Source organism: Diospyros lotus, chromosome 8, assembly GCF_014633365.1.
Source record: "Diospyros lotus cultivar Yz01 chromosome 8, ASM1463336v1, whole genome shotgun sequence".
NCBI classification, from domain to species: Eukaryota; Viridiplantae; Streptophyta; class Magnoliopsida; order Ericales; family Ebenaceae; genus Diospyros; species Diospyros lotus.
The window spans coordinates 4,931,480-4,954,232 of NC_068345.1; the positions used below are offsets into that span (position 1 = coordinate 4,931,480).

Sequence of the window (22,753 nt, forward strand, 5' to 3'; positions counted from 1 at the left end):
ATTTAGATACCAATCTTCCCCAAAATTTCGTTTTTCTAATAAAACACTTATTTTCAAATAATCCAAATTTCTTGGGTATTACACCTCTGCTCGCTATCCTGGGAAACACAATTCCTAAGCAAGCCCACAATACAAACCATGCCTACCCAGGGGAGTATTTCAACTCCAGTTACGACCTATCTCGTCCCAACTATGCATTCCCAATCCCATCATCCACATTTTGGTGTCTCCAATTTTTTATATTTGGCCCTAATCAATACATCATACTGATCACAAACCCCACTCTAATACCACCTTGTGGTGCCCCGACCCCACTACCGGGTGCCACCATAACTCACATTACAACCCTGGCCTGCTACGAAGGACGGTTATGCCCATACCAATATAAAGCATTAAAATAATGTGGGCGCCCTGGGTGGGGTCCAGGCTTCGCCGCCTTCGACCGGTCGAGAACTCATGAGTAAAATGCGTAGGCAACGAAAACTCACCCGAGTCCCGTACTTGATTAGGCCCTTGGAGTATAATTCCAATTTCAAATAACAAATACCAACGTACACAATAAATTATCCCAACCACCAAACATACTTAAACATATCTCAGATTCTGGCCGTAGCCGACCGGTACAAGTTCCCTACATCTACTGGGTTTACTCATAGTGGGAACCTTAACTTGATTTCAATTTACTTCTAGTTAAACCATAACTGTAACGCCCCGCTTTTTCGAGCATTAAATAACTTAGGAATTTCGAGAATATTTTTTTTTTTCAATATAAAGCATACTAAACAAGAATCAATAAGTCAAGACAGGTAATCATCATAAATGCGGAAGCTAAAATCGAAACCTGATATGGTACAGAATTGTAATCCATTTTAAACATAAAATAAGAATTCGTACCATTACATCTTTAAATACTTAATTACATGGAGACTCATCATCAAGAGATAACAACTAAGTACCTTAATTGATACAATCTAAAGATACCTCAAAGATACATTAAACCATAACAATTATACATGATCATCAAAATAATAATATATCCTGACTCCTCAAGAGGAAGCAAATACAGGGACAACTCGTCAAATTTATCGGCCACGTCATCACGTGCCGTTACGTTTCAATCACCTCCTTGCCATATCTGCAAATCTTAACTTGAACGTGGAATGTTCCAGGGGTATAACCCATTAGAAGATGAAACTTCTAGTGAGGGTTTAAAAACATGATACGTGAATGCATAATGCAAATACATGAACAAACACTTGCCCTAGTGTAACTTCCTAGACCCAGCCCGGCACGAAACCCTAGGCAAAATCCCAAACCTCTACAGGATAAGCCTAACGTTGTTCCATCAATTGCTCTTAGGGAATTACAGCTACACTCTGAGAGTGACATCCCATCCCCATGCACAAATATCAGTATGACAATAATATCGTGCCATGCAAATATCATGACTTTCCATGCATATATAAGCAATCATATCTTTCACAAATATCATGCATAATAAACAATCATATCATATAGGATAGGAAAAACTCACTTTTGCCTAAAGATCAAGACATCTCGAAAAGCGCGCATCGCCTCGATATGCGTGCCCGACCTCAAATCTCATGCCAACTCTCAAAAGTTGTACCAATTAATTTTTCTCAATCACCTCAATCATAAAAAGAATATTTAATCACTAAATATCTCAATATTCCATTTTCTTCCTATTTCCTTCATTTTTCTTCATTTTTTCTTCTAAAAATCCGAATAAATACCATCGAGACTATTTTCTCAAATCTAATTTCACAAAAATTCATAATAGACTATCAACTTCAAAGGAAAAATACTGAACTTACCTGGATGTTGTATTTTCACGTAAAACGAGGCTCTTTGGTGCAAAAATCGAGACACCGAGAATCCCAAATCCAAATATTTTTACACGTGCCCGACCTCGAGGCTCTTTAGCAATTTTTTTTAGAATTTTTGGAGCCCGAACCCACCCTCACGCACCCTTAGAAGTTAGCTCACGCATGCCTACTCGCGGGGCCTAGCTAGCGCATGTGTCCCACTCGCCGGTTGTCTTCTTCCTCCAGCTCGCTGGACAGCATGCGATACCTCTGGTTTAATGACCATAACTTCTTCATCCGACCTCCGATTGACCATTCGTTTGAACCTATGGGTTCGTCTTTTCGCCCTCTACAAGATAATACCATAAAATCCCTCAAACCGAGCCATTTTCAGATTGCTCAAGCTCATTTTTTGGCGAAACTCATTTTTCCAACGAGGCTTTGGATCTCACTCATCTCTCAACAAAGATGGCTCAAATTGCACAAAAATGAAGCTTAGGATATGGTCAACAAAAGACCCTTATCCAATTCTCCTAATTTATTCACAAACTCTCGGATTTGAGAGTTTAAATTTCTTCTATATTTCGGTATCTCTAAATACCTCTATTTATAGGTGATTCCGGGCCACTAAATAAAGGATCTCGCTCCATTCAAGGCCTCTAATGTCCCCTCTTACCCGTAACAAGTCCAAAATCCACTGAAAGAACTCCAATATTTCCATTTCAGTGGCCAAACTTTCGACCACTTTCGACTGAAAGTTAGCTCAATTTTAACGCCATTTTGGCCATTTGTTGGCCAAGAAGCTTGTCTTGGCCTTGCCTAGAGGCCCCCCCAGCCACTGCCTTGGGTCTCCCATGGCTGATTTCGGCAATTAGAAGGTTAGTCGGCCATGGATGCTTTGGAGCTTTTCTTGAAATTACATTTTGACCCCTAAAATTTTGACTTTCTTCATTTGGCCTATTTTACAAAGCCCCTCAACTTTTCATAGTTGCCATTAAGACCCTCAAGTCTTAAAACATTCATTTGACCCCCAAAGATTTCAAGAAAATGTGGTTTCGGCCTCTCTATAGCAATTTTGAAAAACTACACTCAGGCCCGAATCTTTGTTTTGGCCCTAAACTCTCTCGTTTCTTCCTGAAACCTCTGAAGGGTTGTTTCTTATAAAAAACCGAAACCCCCTCAAGCTTTCATTGACTTCCTAGAAGTCGTCTATAACAATTCGGTATTGCAGCCTAATTGGCAGCTGCATTTTAGTTATACCAAAAACTGTTCTCGATCTCATTTCTTTCGATGCCATAAATCATGCCTCGAAATACACATCACGACTATATCATTTTCCTTTGGCATATCGGCTCCAAGGCACTCCCCGCAGTTGATTCGGTCAGTTTTTCGGGCTATTTAGATACCAATCTTCCTCGAAATTTTGTTTTTCTAATAAAATGCTTATTTTTAAATAATCCAAATTTCTTGGGTATTACAATTACCGTCACTCATAATTAACATACAGTAGATATATTACATTATTAACATTTAGGGTTAACCCACACTCTCATGGTTAACGGTCACTGCCAACTGGCTGCTCATCTATCAACACTGCCTTTCCCTTCTCGGACCCCGAGCCACCTGCTGGGTTAGTGGAAAAAATATAGGGGTGAGTCCCAAGGACTCAGTAAGGGTAATATGAGTTGCAGTAAATTAAAATGCATGACAATTATAGAATAATGTGAAGTGTATCATGCATGCAAGCCTGTCCATCTCACCCTAATCCGGATTTTGGTGGCCCCACTGATTTCATTTAAGACCCCATCTCGAGACTCACACGGTCCAAATCTACAGCCCCATGCCTAAACACTTCTCCCACAGTCTAATACAAGTCATGCTAAAATAAATTTACTCGCAAGTCATAATAAACCTTACCGCGCATTAACCACCTGCTTCGCGTCGATTTCATGTTCCAATTCCTATACAATTTATAAAATAAAATAATTTAATTAAATATGCAGTTAATTTTAATTATCGTCGTTACATTGCTAATTAATTTAGCTAAACATGTCATTAATTTATATTTAGCACTATTAAATAAATTTAAAAATATTTTATACCTCGCGTATATGCACAGGCAGAGTTTTGGCATGTTAAAAAAATTACAGTGTTACAGCAGTGAAATCACTACTATTTATAGGCGAGATAAGGAGGAGAAATCGGTTGAGATGGTGAAGATTTTGGGTTGCAAAGAGCCCCCAGACGCTGCCACGTGGCAGCAAGGGAGAGGGCAAGAGTGGTGCATGGCCACATGGCTGTGCACAGCAAGGCCGCGAGTGCGCCCGCGTGCATAGGCGCCGCCTGACGCCTCAAAACGGCGTCGTTTGGCGCCCCAAGTGGGTGGAAAAAAATTCCACACTTTTTCTCCTGCACACTCACCCTCCCACTCAATCCCAGGTCGCCTAACTGGACCATTGCGCGATAACTTCAGCCCCATAACTTTCAAAAATTAATACATATACCCAACACCTCATTTCTCCTTATTTCACCTACACCCTAAAATTTTCAAAAACTCACCATAAATCTATTGATTAATTATTTTTCAAAGTCTAGGGTGTTACAATTATCAAATATGGGCAGTGCGTATGGAAGCCTATCTTGAAGACTTGGACGTTTGGGATGCTGCGGAAGATGCAGATTTTCATGTTCTAGCTCTACCAAATGTCCCCACAATGGCTCAACTCAGAAACCACAAAGATAAAAAAAACAAAGAAGACAAAGGCAAAGGCCATTCTTTTTGTTGTAGTTTCACCCTCAATTTTCACCAGAATTATGACTCTGGAATCAACAAATGCCATTTGGAATTACCTTCGTGATGAATATGAAGGTAATCAAAGGATTAAAGGTATGAAAATGTTGAATCTTATCAGAGAATTTGAAGTACTTAAGATGAAGGAGTCAGAAACTATCAAAGAATATTTTGACCAGCTTCTTAAAATTGCAAATCAAGTAAGATTACTTGACACCGAACTTTCTGATTCTAGAATTGTTCAAATGCTTCTTGTAACTGTACCTAAGAGATTTGAAGCCTCAATTTCTGCTTTAAAAAATACTAAGGATCTGTCGAGTATTACTTTGGCAGAAGTAATTCATGCTTTGTAGGCCACTGAACAAAGAAGGCTCATAAGACAAGAAGGTACAGTTGAAGGAGCTTTGCAGTCAAAGCACCAATCTGGTGGCAAGGGAAAGAAAAAGAAAAGTAAGAAAGACATAGTTACAAGTGGAGATGCTACTTCTAATAACAATAACAGTAATAGCAAAAAGGAAAGATATCCATCTTGTAAACATTGTGGTGGAAAATCTCATCCTTATTTCAAATGCTGGAGAAGGCCTAATGTAAAATGCAATAGGTGCAACCAAATGGGGTATGAAGCAGTAATATGTAAAGTAAAAATTCAACAAGAAGCTGTTGAAGCAAAAAAATGCTAATAAAGAGGAGGAAGATTAACTCTTTGCTGCAACCTGTTTTTCCAGCAGCAATTCATATGAATCCTGGTTAATTGATAGTGGCTGCACCAACCATATGACCTATGATAGAGAGTTGTTCAAGGAATTGAAGAGCACTGAAGTTAAATGGGTCAAAATTGGAAATGGTAAACACATTCCAGTAAAAGGAAAAGGCACTGTAGTTATAACAAGCTACTTAGGTACAAAAACTCTTACTGATGTTCTATATGTACCTGATATTAATCAAAACTTACTTAGTGTTGGATAGTTACTTGAGAAAGGATTCAAGGTTATTTTTGAAGATAAATGCTGCATAATCAAGGATCCAACAAGCCAAGAAATGTTCAAGGTCAAAATGAGGAGCAAGAGTTTTTCATTTGATTCAATGAAGGAGGAGTAAGCTGCATTCTCAGTTATAGCAAGTTCAACTGATCTTTGGCACAGAAGGTTAGGTAATTTCCATCATTCGAGAATGAACTACATGCATGCTAAGAAATCAACTTGTTCGTGGAGGTCCTACCTTAACAGCAAAATTAACTGACCGTGAAGTATGTCAATTTGGGAAGCAGACAAGGCAACCATTCCCTGAAGGTGTCTGGAAGGCCACACAAAAGCTCCAGCTAGTTCACACTGATCTTGCTGGACCACAAAGAACTCCATCACTAAAAGGAGGTCTCTGTTATATCATTTTTATAGATGATTTAACCAGAATGTGCTGGATTTATTTTCTTAGATACCAATAAGAGGTTGCAAAGGTGTTCTAGAAATTCAAAGCTCATGTTGAAAACCAAAACAGTTGCAATATTAAAGGTCTAAGGTCTGATAATGGGAAGGAATATGTCTCAGATCAGTTTCAACAATTTTGTGCAAAGGCTGAAATAGAACATCAGCTCACTACTCCCTACACTCCTCAGCAAAATAAAGTGAGTGAAAGGAAAAATAGATCAATCATGGAGATGGCTCGATGTATGCTGCATCAAAAAGGCTTACCAAAGAAATTTTGGGCTGAAGTTGCAAATATAATTGTGTTCATTCAAAATAGGCTGCCTATAAGAGTTGTGCAAAATCAAACACCGTTTGAAGCTTGGTTTGGTTTCAAACCTCCTTTGGATTTTTTTAAGATATTTGATTGTTTATGCTACTCACATGTTGTAACGACCCTAAAGTGAGCCTAGATGTTTTAATACTTAACGTTAATTTAATGACATTTTAAATGTGGGTCTAAGTATTTTAATACTTGATGGTAAATCTACATGATGGCATAGCAATAATTTTAGATTTGTATAATTTTATTTTGTGGTTCATGTAATCGTGAAAATAAGTATATGGGTATAATTGTTAAGAAATTGAGAAATAATGTAATGGGCTCAGTTAATGAGCCTATGGGTTTATCAAGTGGGCTATATAATTGTTAGGTTTGGCTTGGGCCCAATGATAAAAAAAAAAATTAAATATTTTTATGTAGATAGAAAAAAGAAAATTAAAATAAAAATGTGTCAAATACTAAAAATGCCCTAAAAAGCTTGTCTGTTATCAGAAAAAGCAGGGGCAATTGAGTGATTTGAAAACTGGCATGCAGACTTGCCGCAACCCACCCTTTTCTTCCACACTGTGTATGTTTCCACTTCAGTGCATTTGCATATTCCCCCTTTTGCCTCCCCACTGTTCCATTGCTCATTCTTCCTCATTTCCCGTGTTCTTCTTATACTTCATCTTCTCCTTCTTGTGGTACCCTCTACATATCTTTCTCTGCCGTTGAAGCCCAGTGAGGAGAAGGCTCCATCAACCTTAGGCAAGTTCTTTTTGCCTTCTCATTCGCATTCTATTATTTCTGTATATTTTATCTTTTCTTGAACGATTGTCCATTGCCTGGATGACTATAAATGTACACACACACACACACACATATATATATATCCATATCCCTACCTCTGTGAGTAAGTTCTTCTTTTTCCTCTTGCTATAACATCATTTACTTCTTATTTTCTGTGAATGGCTACCCTTGTTTCAATAAATAGACGTATAGATATATGCCCCCATGCGAATCACCACTTATATATATATATATATAAATACACGCTTACAGCCATGCCCCTGTTCTAGTCGAGCAAACCCACTTATATATACATATATATATATATATTGTATACATGACCAGAGAGGTCGTTGCTTGGAGGCTCTAATCGCTGCCATCTTTGAGGAAGCCTCCCCTGTTTCGATCAAATTGTTCATCACTGTGTGATCCTAATGGCCTTTATATATATATATATATATATTCATATATACATGTTGCGGGCAGCCTTGTTCGAGTTTCGCATATATATAAACTCACCCCATCTGTGTGATTCTCGTTCCATTCAAATAACCCATATATATATATATAAATATGCACCTGCCATTTAATCACCCACTTACACGGATATATATATATATATATGCATGCCAAGCTATTTGAATGCCATGTTCCAGTCAACCACCCACTTATACTTATAATTTAGCACTCTGTTTCGAATGCCCTGTTTCTGTCCCAGCCAACCCATCATTTATATACTCATACATATGTTCATATATGCACGGCAATGTAGTCTCTCTCTCTCTCTCCCTCACTGTTTCATTTAAATCCCTCCCCTGCCATTTTAGATCACTCACTTATATGTATACATATGCGTGCACCATTAGAACACTCATTGTAAACGTAGGGCACTTAAATAATATATATATGTTTAATACTCTCTGTAAGTTTAAAAGCAAGCGTAAGGCACTTAAATAATATATATATATATATATATGTTTAATACTCTCTATAAGTTTAAAAGCAAACATAAGGCACTTAAAATATATATATATATATATGTTTAATACTCTCTGTAAGTTTAAAAGCACCCAAATAATATATATATATATATGTATACACATGTTTAACACCCACGCAACCATTTTATATTGCCACGAGCATAATTTAATTATCTATTAAATGATTTTTGAATATGCCCAAATTTATGAGATTCATATCAAAATTTTCCTTGCATTTTTTTTAAATAGTCATTAGAGTATAGCCAGTAAATTAAATGCCACTATGTGTAAAGATTAATAAAGCTAATGTGCTTGATGTGGTTCTTTTAGTTGCATGGAACTCTAATCATAAATTTGAGACTTTTTGTGGAGGTGTACTTGTCATCAATACGTGGTATTAAACCATGTGGATACTTATTTATGCATTTGAGAGCATGACATCAAGGTTGGTAACCTTGTGTGATTTCATAAATGGCATGTCAAAATATGATATATATATATATACTATTGTTATTAAATTTTGCGCACCTATTATTTTGCGCGGAATGAAAGGTCCCCTAGAGCACCTATCGCGGGACGGGGTGGCCATAGCCCGGTAGGTTGGCTCCATATTAAATGTGAGTTTTTATTCTCTTGATACACTTTGGCATATATTGTTTGATGGCTTGCAAGCCCATGAGATTTGATTTTGATACTTAATTTTATATGCACATTTGCATAGTAATATATGGTGACATGATGCATTTAAATTGAAATTGATAAAGTCATAAATTACAAATCTTGTATAAAACTTTCGAGTTCTTAATTACTCTTTTTGGTGTCACTATATTCTTGATTCCTGTTCGCTATTCATTGCTTCTCGAACTTGCTGAGTCTTGTGGCTCACTTGATCTTCCTTGCCATTCTAGGTAAAGGGAAGGCTGATTTCGGGGGCGAGTCCAATGGGACTAAGGCCCAGGGATAGTGGTGTATGAAAAAGCGTCCTAACTTGAAGATCTTCTTTAGCATTTTGGTAAGTCTTGAGATGAAATGATTGTTATTTTGTTAGTTAACATTAGAGCCTCTTAATTATTTTGTATGGCTTTCGAGCCCCAAACTCATGAGATTTTGGAACTGTAACTGAATCTTAATTTAATTTTCGCTGCTAGTAATGAATTGAGTTGTTTGTTTTATTATGGTTTGTTCTATATCATCTCTGTGATGACCTCCTTTCGAATATCCTATGTTAGCTATAATATTCGAGAGTGGACCCTCACACATGTACCTCAGGTTAAGCATGATAAACTTGACAAAAGAGTAGAATCTGGAATATTTATTGGCTACAGCACCATCTCTAAAGCTTACAGGATTTTTCAACCTTAGACAGAGAAAATCCTAATAAGTAGAGATATGTACTTCATGGAGGACGAAAAATGGAGTTGGAATGACTCAAAGAAAAATCAAAATCCTCTGTTGGTACTTGACGACACAATAAATGATCCACCTGTTAGAGGCACCAGATTACTCTCTGACATCTATCAAAGAAGCAATGTAGCAATGTGTGAACCTGTAAGCTTTAAGGAAGTTATGATGGACCAAAAATGGATGGCTGCAATGCAAGAAAAGCTGCTCGTGATTGAAAAAAATCAGACCTGGAAACTGGTTCGAAAACCTCATGATAGAAATGTCATAGGTGTCAAATGGGTATTCAAAACAAAATTCAATCTTGATGGTTCTGTAAACAAGCACAAAGCAAGGCTTGTGGTGAAATGTTATGCACAAATATTTGGGATTGACTATTCTCACACTTTTGCTCCTATTGCTAGACTTGATACAATCAGATTGCTACTTGCCATTGCAACACAAAAAGGATGGCAGGTGTTTCACATGGATGTCAAGTCAACTTTTCTCAATGGATTTTTGCAGAAAGAGATTTATGTTGATCAGTCAGAAGGTTTTGTAATCAAAAGCCAGGAAGACAAAGTTTACTTGCTAAAAAAGGCTCTCTACGGCTTAAAGCAAGCCCAAAGGGTCTAGTCCAGTAGAATTAATGATCATATGTTGAGTTTGGGTTTTCAAAAAATCCTATCAAAAGCTACACTCTAGGTTAAGCATTTTGGTGCAGAAATCCTAATTATTTCTTTATATGTTGATGATCTTCTGGTGACGGGAAATAATGCAGCACTTATTGATAAATTTAAGCAAGAAATGTTGAATGATTTTGAAATGACAGATCTTGGTCTTATGACCTATTTCTTGGGAATGGAGATCACTCAAAGGAAGCATGAAATTTTTATTTGTAAAAGAAGTATGCAAAGGAGATCCTCAAGAAATTCCACATTGATGAATGTAAAGCAATGAACACTCATATGAATCAAAAAGAGAAGTTCAACAAGGAGGATGGAGATGATAAAGTTAATGAAGCTCATTTCAAAGGATTAATAGGGTGTTTAATGTACCTTTCAGTAACAAGGCCTAACATCCTATTTGTAGTAAGTATTCTGTCAAGATTCATGCATTGTGCAAGTGAATTGCACTTGAAGGCAACAAAAAGAGTTGTAAGATACATCAAAGGAACTGTCAATTATGGAGTGAAGTATTACAAAGAACAAAGTTTCAGATTATTCGGTTATTCTAACAATGATTGGGCAGGTTCTTTGGATGATATGAAGAGTACTTTAGGGTACTATTTTAATATAGGTTTAGTTGTTTTCTCTTAGTGTTCCAAGAAGCAGGAAATAGTAGCTCAATCAACAGCTGAAGCTGAGTTCATTGCAGTAACAACAGATGTCAATCAAGTTGTTTGGTTGAGGAATATCCTAGCAGATCTACATTTGGAACAAGACCAAGCCACAAAAATCTTGGTGGACAATCAAGCAGCAATTTCAATCTCACATAATCATGTGTTCCTTGGAAAGACAAAGCATTTCAATGTTAAATTGTTTTATTTGAAAGAAGTGAAGGAAAATGGAGATATAAGTTTGGTTTATTGCAAAACAGAGGACCAAGCTGCTGATATTTTTATTAAGTCTTTTTCACTTAGTAGGTTTGAGTTTCTGAGGAATAAACTTGGAGTTTGCAGCTTCCAAGGCAAGGAGGAGTGTTGAAACTAGCTGTTTTTTTACTGTTAGTGGGTTGTCAGTTCCTATTATTTTGCTAAGTTGTTATTAAGTAGTGGACTATGTTGTTAGTTGTGCAGACTAGAATTCTGGCCCATGATCCTCTATTCTAGCATCTTTCAAATGTATTTAAGCCTGAGTTATCTTCAATAAAAATTGATTTTCGAGTTGGTCATATTCCTTCTTTTATCATTTTTGTTTTCTGTAAAACAACATAGACTATGAAATCCTTGCACTTCCGAACAATCCCACCATGGCACAAATCAAAGCGTAGAAGGAGAAGAAGACAAAGAAATCAAAGACAAAGGCCTATTTGTTTGTTACAGTCTCATCTACCATCTTCACTCATATCATGTCTTTGAAGTCAGCAAAGGAGATATGGGATTATCTCAAGATCGAATACGAAGGAGATGAAAGGATCCGAGGGATGCAAGTGCTAAACCTGGTATGTGACTTTGAGTTGCTGAAGATGAAAAAGACTAAATCCATCAAAGAGTATTCTGATAGGTTGCTTAACATTGCAAGTTGAGTCAGATTACTCGGCTCAATCAAGGATTGTTGAAAAAATCCTTGTAATTAATGATGCTTGAAAAATTTGAGGAAATAATTACATCCTTAGAAAACACTAAGGATATGTCAAAGGTCACTCTGGCAAAGCTGTTGAATGCATTACTAGCACAGGAGCAAAGAAGAGCCATGAGGCAGGAATATGATGTTGAGGGAGCCTTATCTGTCAAGCATCAAGAGAATGTAAGAAATAACAAGAAAAATAAGGGCAAAAGGCATCAAGGCTCAAATGGAGAATTCACAGCCAGCAATAACAGGAGTAAAACTAGAAACAAAAAGAGATCTCATCCACTATGCTGGCATTGTGGTGGAAAATCTCATCCACATTTTAAATGTTGGAGAAGACTAGACGCCAAGTGCACCATGCAACCAGATGGGGCATGAAGCTGTTATCTGCAAAAACAAAAACCAACAACACGATGAAGAGGCACAAATTACTAATCAAGAGGAGGAGGATCAATTGCTCGTGGCTACATCTTTCTCTAGCATCGTATCAAGTGAGAGTTGGCTTATTGACAGTGGTTGTACTAACCACATGACACATGACAAGGATCTATTCAGAGAACTAATTAAGGAGCACAAACACGTCGAAGGTTCGAGTTGGAAATGGCGAGTACATAACTGTGGAAGGAAAGGAAAGGAAACAGTTGCAATTTCAAGCTTTTCAAGTATAAAGTTCATTTCTGATGTGTTGTATGTCCCTGGAATTGATCAAAATTTGTTTTCGTGGATCATAGATTACAATTGTTTATATATAGTTGTAGAAATAAAATTTGAAAACAAAAATGCCTTTATGCTACCTCATTTAACTGGGAAAAAATATATATAAATTAATATCTCGACAAATCTTCTTCAATCACGTAATTGAAGATTTCATTTTTCTTTTGTAGTTTGTCTTATGTGTTGTTTCCAACTAGGGTTTCTGTTCGGTCCCCATAGCCATAGGGGTCCGAGACATAGGGCGAAAATGGTGGGCCTTAACATGCTTGGTCCTGTAGATGCCCACTGATTTACTACAAAGGCAAGGATATCATTGTTAGTATATAAGATTAAGGGTAATTTATACTAACCCATTCTTAATTATAATTAGTGTTTTCATATTTTGAAAATTATACTAATTTGTCGTTAGTTATAAAATTGCTAAGAAATTTACATAATTTTATAAAACTTCAAAGGTAAATATCCCATGTAATGTAAATATAATAGTAGGGGGTAATTTTGAATAGTAAGGTGGGCCAGTGTAATTTTTTGAAAAATTGAGACTTTATATTAATGTCAAAATTTTCATGCTAACATTACTTGTGACCGGGAAGTACAATGATTTATTTGATCATTTTTAAAATACAATGACAAACTCTATCTCGAATTTAAAAAGTATAGTTACTTATTTTATCGAAACTATAATGACCAAATTGGACCCTAAATCAAAATACAGTGGCTTATTTGGCATAAAAAAAAAACAAATTTGGAAATCAAATGATTCTTAATAAGATTTGGATGGTAACTGTAAATATGCTCAAACTATAATTAGAATAGGGGTAAATAAACCATACATCTTTTAAATTTTGGTCATTTGACTAAGATACCCTTTAAATTTAAAATTTGCCAGCTAGTCTCTAAAATTTTCATGATTAATTTAAAAAAAATTAAAAATGGATCCAGACAGTGATTTTTAAAGTTAAAACGATATGAATTTACCCTTAAAATAATTTGGATATGGAAGAGAGAGATTTTGGGCTGGCGTTGGATGGAGAGTGGGGCTGGAATAATATTTTAGGCCCAAATAGGTGAGAGGTGAGGAATTTGGGGCCATGGCTTATTGGGGCCGGCCCAACTTGCTATTATATTCATATATATATATATACTTAATAATAATAAACTACTAGAAAGCTGCAAAGATGCATGAATGATTGATGACGGAAAGTGTTTGAATAGGATGGGAATATTATCATCTCAATGGCATACATCTTATATGTCTGTAAGAATATTATTTTTCTACGCATGAACAATTTTTTTTTTTTTTACTAATTAAAAGATAAAAATTTGAGTGAGTAAGAATGCAGTACACTATTTTTGAAATATTCAAAAAAAATATAGTTAAATTTGTAGATGATATCTCTCTGCCAAATTTGCAATTTTTCTTTGTCCATGGCCCATCTCTTTTATTGTCCATTGCAAATTGTCAACTATGAGATGTCTTGAAGTGCTTGTTCGTTAGTGTACTTTGAAACATAGACTCGTGGGTTTGAAGCTTTCAGACGTTTAGTTTTCCACCACGTGGAAGAAGAGGGAGCCAATGATTTCTCGCCCTTGTCTAATAGTTTTACGGATCAAGTAGTTTAGCAGCCTATTTAACCCAATAACCTCTTTCTACACTTGAGAGGATTCCATTTTAACCCAACATGGATAGAATGGATAGAATAGTTAGACCAATTGGACATTTTCAAAGGCTAGAAGGGTTGAAATAATCCGTGCAGCCATAGTTTAATTAGGATGACTAAATAAGCCCCAAATTAACAAGCAATCTTTGTGAAATTGTTTCTCTTCAACATACGTAGCTTATTAATTCCACTCATCAGAAGCAGCTACAAATTCCAAACCCTTTTTAGAAGAGAATAAATCCATGGATTTGCATAGCAAGATCCTGCTACTAACATTGGCTTTGGCTGCAGCAACACTAGCTCCATCTCCGGTAGCTTCTCAGACGAAGCCCGGCTGCTCCGGCAGCTGTGGCAACGTCAGCATCCCCTTCCCATTTGGCACCACCCCTGAATGCTACCTTGATGATTCTTTCCTCATCAACTGCAGCAACTCTAAGCCATTCTTGAGAAAAGGCAACGTGCAAGTGCTCAACATATCACTCGATGGCCTAATACGTGTCTCAGCCAATGTTGCTCGCGACTGCTACAACAAGTCTGGCTTGCGAGTCAACAATGACACCACCACAAGCCTCACCCTGTCCAAGTTCTTCATCTCCAGCACGCGAAACAAGTTCACGGCTGTTGGCTGCGACACGGTTGCAGTGGTGCTAGGAACGAAAAGCCTGAATTACACGACAGGCTGCCTGTCCATCTGTGGTGGCCTTGACAGAGTGGCCAATGGATCATGCAATGGCATTGGATGCTGCCAGGTTCCCATTCCACTGGGAGCAAATGACTTCTCAGCAGGCGTAACAAGCTTGTACAACCATTCCAAGGTGTTGGATTTCAGCCCTTGTGGCTATGCTTTTGTAGTCGAGGAAGAGGCTTTCAGCTTCTCGATTGCAGATCTTAAGGATTTACAAGGCAACAGAACCGTCCCTGTCGTGCTAGACTGGGCAGTGGGGAATGAAACTTGTGAAGAAGCTCAGAAGAACTCTTCCAGCTATGCTTGTAAAGCCTTGCATAGCCAATGCCACAATTCAAGCAATGGACCTGGCTATCTTTGCAACTGCACTTCAGGCTATCAAGGGAATCCTTACCTTCTTGATGGCTGCGAAGGTACTAATATATGGTTTCAGCCATTGTTTGCTGATCTTCTTTCTGATTACACTGCTCTTCTTTCCTACTTACCAATTAATCTGTTTCTTTTGAAAAAGATATCAATGAATGCGAAGTCTTGAACCCCTGCAATGGAACATGCAAAAATTTGCCAGGGAGATTTGAATGTTCTTGCCCAAAGGGATACGAAGGTGATGGAATGAGAAATGGAACAGGTTGCCAGCTCAAGGGTCAGCACAGGGGATCTACCTTGCTTGCTACCGGTTTGGGTTAGTATCCTTGTTCCATCAATACGGTTCGACAACTAAGATGATTTTGGTTAACAAGACATTTATATGCAGGTTTGAGCATGGGACTTCTGGTTTTGTTTCTGGGAAGTACTTGGATTTATTGGATGCTGAGGAGAAGAAGGTTCTTGAAGCTCCGAGAGAAGTTCTTCCAGCAAAATGGCGGCTTCGTGTTACAGCAGCAACTCTCCAAACATGAAAGGTCGGTTGAAACAGCCCGAATCTTTACTGAAGAAGATCTCAAGAAGGCTACCAACAACTATGATGAAAGTGGAGTCATTGGTCAAGGAGGGTTTGGAACAGTTTATAGAGGAGTTTTGCCGGATAAAAGAGTGGTTGCCATCAAGAAATCAAGAGTAAGTGATCAGAACCAGATTGAACAGTTCGTTAATGAGGTCATTGTCCTTGCACAAATCAACCATAGGAATGTGGTAAAGCTTTTAGGCTGCTGCTTAGAAACAGAAGTCCCCTTGCTGGTTTATGAATTCATCACGAATGGAACACTCTCGGATCATATTCACCAAGAAAACCGTTCATTGTTGCTTACATGGGAAATGCGCCTAAAGATAGCAGCCGAAACTGCAGGAGCTCTTGCGTACTTGCACTCTGCTACTTCTACGCCAATAATTCATAGGGACATTAAAAGTACGAATATCCTTCTAGATGACAATTACACTGCAAAAGTTGCCGATTTTGGAGCTTCAAGACTGGTCCCACTGGATCACACTCAACTGGCCACATTGGTACAGGGGACATTTGGATACTTAGACCCAGAGTATTTCCATTCAAGCCAGTTGACAGAGAAGAGTGACGTTTACAGCTTTGGCGTCGTCCTTGCAGAGCTGATAACCGGGAAGAAGGCACTTTCTTTTGACAGACCCGAGAAGGACAGAAACCTCGCAATGTATTTCATTTCTGCGATGAAAGAGGATCGTCTTCATGACATTCTTGACCACAAAATGGTGAACGAGAAGCACTTGGGACAGATTAAGGAATTGTCCAAGTTAGCAAAGAGGTGCCTGAGAGTAAAAGCAGAAGAAAGGCCAACTATGAAAGAAGTAGCTATGGAGATAGACAGTCTGAGGATGATGAAACATCATCCGTGGGAAGATGTAGATTTGTACCCGGAAGAGTCCGAGCAGCTCCTTAAACAAAGCATACCTTCAGATAGCCACTGTGGTGCTTCGGGCAGCAACTTTAGTGTTAGCACCTATGCTGGTTACGACAGCACGAGGGATCAAATGGTGGTGCCACTAGATGATGGAAGATAGTCATGCTGTGTAAGTTTTGAAGAGACAATTATTTTGACATTCCATTTATTTCATTTTGTGAAAATATATTACTGTAATTTATTGATTGAATACAGCTTCAGTTACTACTGCAAGTTTGAGGTTTATTTATCAAACATTCAGACTACCATAATTTTTTTTCAGAATTACCAATAAAAGCAGGCTAATTAAGGCCAAAGGAAAGATAAAGCTGCACGAGCATATTTCTTGCATTATTACTCGGTGATTAAGCTAAGACACAGGCTTGAGTTCTAAAGCATAAAAAATGATCAGGTTTCAGCCAAGGAACAGTTGGAAAATGAATGCTGTCAATAAACTTCACTAGCAACTGATTTATAAGCCTGAATGCTGTCAAGTGATGTTCCAAATCCGAAGACCATATTTTTCTCTTATCTTTATCATTATAGCTCGAGGGATTCTCTGAATATTTCAAATAACAATGAATTTGATAAGAACCGATGCAAACTCATATTTCATTCAGGGAACAACACTGGTGCAGAACTCCAATTAGAACTACTGTTAAGAACAAAGATGTCCCGTTCTTTGTTAGTTTTCCCTTCTATATCGGAAACTGGGAACTCATTCAAAGGGCAGGCCTATTAGTTAGTAATTTGGGTCATTGCTTCAACTTATATAATTGATGTTAACCACGCAACATTTGGGGCTGGTGTTGCACTGAAACCGGGCATGTCAACTGTGATACAATACGATAGAAACAAGGAACTTGAAATGCCAGCCTTGGTGAGATTGTGTCTTGCTGGCCTGGGAACAGCACAAACCAAGTTGGGGTCACTTAATGTACTGGTTGGGGAGATCAGAAAATTGGTGTCTTGAGCTAGCTGCCTTATTTTACAGATAATAACATATTTTAGCACTGACAACTCTGAGGATAAAACTCATCATTATTATTTTTTCTAAGTGTGCAATCCAGTCCCAGCAGAATACAAAAATCAGCTGATATTGATGGTTTTAGTATCATAATTACCCAGATCTTAATTCTTAGGGGTTTGGCTGTTAATGGTTGCCTAACATAGTTCTATATCACCCAATATATTGGGCTCTCAAAGGCAGTACTACTAAGAAACATTGTTGTACTAGTGTTGGAAATACTACAGAAAATAAGTAACAGAGGTAATGGACTGCAAAAACTGATAGTTCATTCATTAACTTATGAATGTATTTATACAGAAAAAAATGTAACAAACTCAATAAGAGATCCCTAAAATAAACAAGCAACTGAAATTCATAATCAAATTCAAAAACTCAGCAATTTTTTAGTTTCTGTTATTCCACCAAATCCTCAATAATTTCAACTGTTTGACTTCTTCAACTTCTGATCTTTAGCAGCAAATATAGCACTTTTCAACACTCCTCCTTGCTAATTTTGCTGCATACCCCTATTTTTTCTCTCAAAAATTCAAACCTTGCCTTGGACAAACCCTTTGTTAGAATGTCTGCAAGTCGAATACTTGTGTTGCAATATACCAACTTCACCTCACCATTTTTCTGCACTTCCCTGATAAAGTAGTACTTCACCTTGAAGTGTTTGGTTCTTCCATGGAACACTGGGTTGTTCGAAATTGCTATTGCAGCCTGATTATCCACAAATACTTCAGTTGCTTCTTCTTGTGCCAGCCTTAGATCAATCATGATCTTTCTTAACCATAGAGCTTGGTTAACTGCAGTAGCTGCTGCCACATACTCAGCTTCTGCAGTTGACTGAGCAACAACTTCCTGTTTTCTTGAACTCCAACAGAAACACCCTGAACCCAAGCTAAATAGGTAACCTGAGGTGCTCTTCATGTCTTCGCAAGCTCCAGCCCAATCACTATCTGCATATCCATGTAGGACTAACTCATCTTTTTTTTTTAAATTTAACTCCCAAGTCCAATGTCCCTTTTATATATCTTAGCACTCTTTTAACAGCTATAAGATGCACTTTCTTGGCACAGTGCATGAACCTTGAAAGTAAGCTGACAGAGTGCATTACATCGGGCCTTGTGGCTGTCACGTACATTAAGCAACCAATCAAGCTTCTATAAAAACCTTCATCAACCATTTCAGCTGCTTCTTCTGGACAAAATTTCTCATTTTGCGCTAGTGGAGTATCCATAGGCTTACATTCCTCCATTTTGAATTTTCTTAACACTTCCTTAGCATACTTCTTTTGACCAATAAAAATCTCACCTTTTGATTGTTGGATTTCCATTCCAAGGAAGAAAGCCATCTCACCAAGGTCTGTCATCTCAAATGCATCCATCATTTGCTTCTTAAACACCTTGACAATCTCTTCATTACTCCCTGTCACTAGCAAATCATCCACATATAGTGAGATACTAATAATTTCATATTTTTCTATTTTAACATATAAAGTATTCTCACTCAGGCTTCTGTTGAAGCCAATGCTTATCAAGTGCTCATCAATTCTGCCATACCAAGCTCTTGGGGCTTGTTTTAGCCCATATAGAGTCTTCTTAAGTAAATAAACCTTACTAGGATCAGTTGTAAATCCCTCAGGTTGTTCAACAAAAATTTCTTCATGCAGATAACCATTTAGGAAGGCGGATTTGACGTCAAGCTGATAAATTTTCCATTGTTGTGCTGCAATTGCCAGGAGTAGCCTTATTGTGTCCAACCTTGCCACTGGTGCAAAGGTTTCTGAAAAATCCACTCCAAACTGTTGTGCGTAGCCCTTTACCACTAGTCTAGCTTTGTGTTTGTTCACAGTCCCATCTGCCTTCAGCTTGGTCCTGTAAACCCACTTGACTCCTATTGTTTTTTTGTGTAAAGACCTGTCCACAAGCTCCCAAGTCTGATTCTTATGAATCATTCTCATTTCCTCCTGCATTGCATTGATCCATTTAGGATCCTTTGCTGCTTCTTCATAACCAGCAGGTTCCAGAACTGCTACACTACATTTTTGATAAATTTCAGCAAGGGACATTGTCCCTCTTATGGGTAGTTCATCATCGTTGTCTTCATCAAGCTCAACTACTTCCTTTTTTTCTGTTGTCTGACTTTTTGGTTCAGCCTTTTCCCAATTCCATTCTACATCTTCATCAAATGTCACATCCCTACTAATGATGAATTTTCCAGTTAGTGGTTGGAAAATTCTGTATCCTTTTGTGATTGTGCTGTACCCCACCAGAACTCCATATTCTGCCTTTTCATCTAGCTTTCCTCTCTTTACATCTGGAATGTGAGTGAAGCACAAACAGCCAAAAATTTTTAAATTTGACACATAGGGTTTAGTATCATACCATGCTTCAAAAGGTGTTTTTCCCTTTAAGGCTTTTGTTGTAAGCCTGTTCAGCAAAAATACAACAGTATTAACTGCTTCTGCCCAAAAAAATTTTGGCATATGCTTCTCAAATAGCAAGCATCTAGCCATCTCCATTATGGTTCTGTTTTTTCTTTCACTCACACCATTCTGCTGAGGTGTATTTGTAGCAGAAAATTGATGCTCAATCCCTGCATCTTCACAAAATTTTGCAAACATATGGGCTGTGTATTCGGTCCCATTGTCAGACCTTATTACTTTGATTTTACAGCTACTCTGATTTTCAATCCAAGCTTTGAATTTCTAAAAAATTGCTGTAACTTCTGATTTGTGCTTCATGAAATACACCCAACATATCCTACTAAAATCATCAATGAAAAGGATGAAATACCTGCTCCCATTAAGAGACTCTGTCCTCATTGGTCCACACACATCAGTGTGGATTAACTGTAGTCTTTCAGTTGCTCTCCAGTCTTTGTTAATTGGGAATGGCTGTCTGGCTTGTTTTCCCAGCTGGCATGCTTCACACACTTTGATTTCTTCTCCAGTGAATGTCATTCCCTTCACAACTTCCTTTTTTTGCATAAATTCCAATGCAGAATTATGAAAATGTCCCAATCTTCGGTGCCATACATCAACCTTTGAGCAAGAGTATGCACACGATTCATTTTTTGCTAACTCCAGACTGAAACTCTTGCTTTTCATGTCAACTGAGAACAAAACTTCACCACTTGAGTCAATAATTTCACATGTTTTATTTTTAAAAAATACAAAATAACCCCTTTCAAGCAGTTGCCCAACACTCAGCAGATTTTGGTCTATTTCTGGTACAAAAAGTACATCAGTAATTACTTTTTTACCTGCAGAACCTGTTATAGCAATAGTTCCCTTTCCTTTTACCTCGATCAACTGACCATTGCCAATTCTGACTTTGGATTCGGCAGACCTATCAAGGTCTTGAAAGATGGAGTCATCGTATGTCATGTGGTTGGTACATCCACTGTCTATTAACCAGGCCTCACTTGTGGAGTTATTTCCTGCAAAACAAGTTGCAACAAATAATTGTTCTTCATTAGGTTGTTGCATAGTCTGTGCCTGGGTTTGCTGTTTGTTCCTGTAGAATTTAGCAATATGCCCATTTTTTTTGCATGATCTGCATTCTAGAATTTTCTAACATTTAGTTGGATGATGATTGGTTTTGCTGCAGTGTTGGCAAGGAGGAAATTTAGGAGGATTGCGTGTGCCCTTGCCAACATTGTCTTCTCCTCCTCTATTCCAAAGCTTCTTTCCCTTGCTTTCACTAGTGGCTGTGTACTTTGCCTGAAAAGCCCCTTCTACTCCCTCCTCTTGTCTATAAGCTCTTCTCTGCTCCTTAGCTTGCATCGCATTGATCAACTCTCCCAATGCAATAGTTGATAGGTCTCTTGACTCCTCAAGAGAGGAAATCTTAGCCTCAAACCTTTCAAAAAGTGTTACCAGTATCTTTTCAACAACTCTACTATCAGGAAGTGCTTCACCAAGCATCCTGATCTTGTTGACAATGGCCATCAGTTTGTCAACATATTCCTTGAAGCTCTCAACTTCCTTCATTTTTTTCATCTCAAATTCTCTCCTGAGATTCAGAATTTGCATCCGCTTTGTCCTCTGATTACCCTAGTACTCCTCCTTGAGAAGATTCCATGCTTGTTTTGCTGTTTCACAAGTCATGATCTTTGTAAAAATCATTTTTGATACGGCTGAGTGAATACAGGTCTTGGCCTTATACCTTTTTCTTGTTGCTATCCTATTTTCTGTGATTTGGGCAATGGTTGGATCCTCAGGTAATGTTGGTATTTCAGTTGTTACCACATCCCATAAATCACTTGCCTGCAAGTATGACTCCATCTTCACTGCCCAAATCTGATAATTTTCACCTGTAAACATTGGTGTTGCTGACATAAAATTGTTTCCTACCATAGCTGTAATCTGGCTTGAAGGCTAGGTGTTTGGTTTTTTGTAAAAAAAGAAGGTTCCTCACTGGATTCACTCACTCTCAAACACAAACCCTTAAGATCAATAAGGCTCTGATACCAATTTGTTGGAAATACTATAGAAAATAAGTAACAGAGGTAATGGACTGCAAAAACTGATAGTTCGTTCATTAACTTATGAATGTATTTATATAGAAAAAAATGTAACAAACTCAATAGGAGATCCCTAAAATAAACAAGCAACTGAAATTCATAATCAAATTCAAAAACTCAGCAATTTTTTAGCTTCTGTTATTCCACCAAATCCTCAATAATTTCAACTGTTTGACTTCTTCAACTTCTGATCTTTAGCAGCAAATATAGCACTTTTCAACAACTAGCTGACCATCTTGCCGGGGCTTGGAGCTATATGGCTGTCATTACGAATGTCCAAAGGTGACAGACGTGGACATGCGATTTATCAACTAGCTGATGACCTTTTTACTCGTTATCATTCACCTCTGAGTTGTCGTCGGACATTGAGATAATCATTTTATAGAATTGACTTTGGATACATCAACGTTAGCCCAATGTAGCATTTCTTGTAACTTTGTGATTGTCTCCAAAAACAGATAAGAACATTTCAGGATCGTAATGCCGAAATGTTAAATATGTTTTTCTTTAACATAGACTAAA

General features: G+C 37.7%; 2 protein-coding genes across 2 annotated transcripts in view; both read left to right on the plus strand.

Moving 5' to 3' along the window:
- LOC127807735 (uncharacterized) overlaps nucleotides 1-22,753 on the plus strand; it is a 73,959-nt gene that overhangs the window by 17,434 nt on the left and 33,772 nt on the right. The gene's annotated exons all lie outside the window — the stretch shown is intronic.
- On the plus strand, nucleotides 14,291-17,116 carry LOC127807587 (wall-associated receptor kinase 3-like). Its single transcript, XM_052345575.1, has 4 exons — nucleotides 14,291-15,252; nucleotides 15,351-15,521; nucleotides 15,594-16,819; nucleotides 16,973-17,116. Exons 1-3 carry the CDS (start codon nucleotides 14,397-14,399, stop codon nucleotides 16,808-16,810), a joined length of 2,244 nt encoding a protein of 747 aa, XP_052201535.1. The 5' UTR covers nucleotides 14,291-14,396; the 3' UTR covers nucleotides 16,811-16,819; nucleotides 16,973-17,116.

Coding starts and splice junctions, on each gene's coding strand:
- LOC127807587 (XM_052345575.1), top strand. CDS start 14,397: ATGGATTTGCATAGCAAGATCCTGCTACTAACATTGGCTTTGGCTGCA. Junction 15,253..15,350: donor CCTTCTTGATGGCTGCGAAG/GTACTAATATAT, acceptor CTTTTGAAAAAG/ATATCAATGAATGCGAAGTC. Junction 15,522..15,593: donor CTTGCTTGCTACCGGTTTGG/GTTAGTATCCTT, acceptor ATTTATATGCAG/GTTTGAGCATGGGACTTCTG.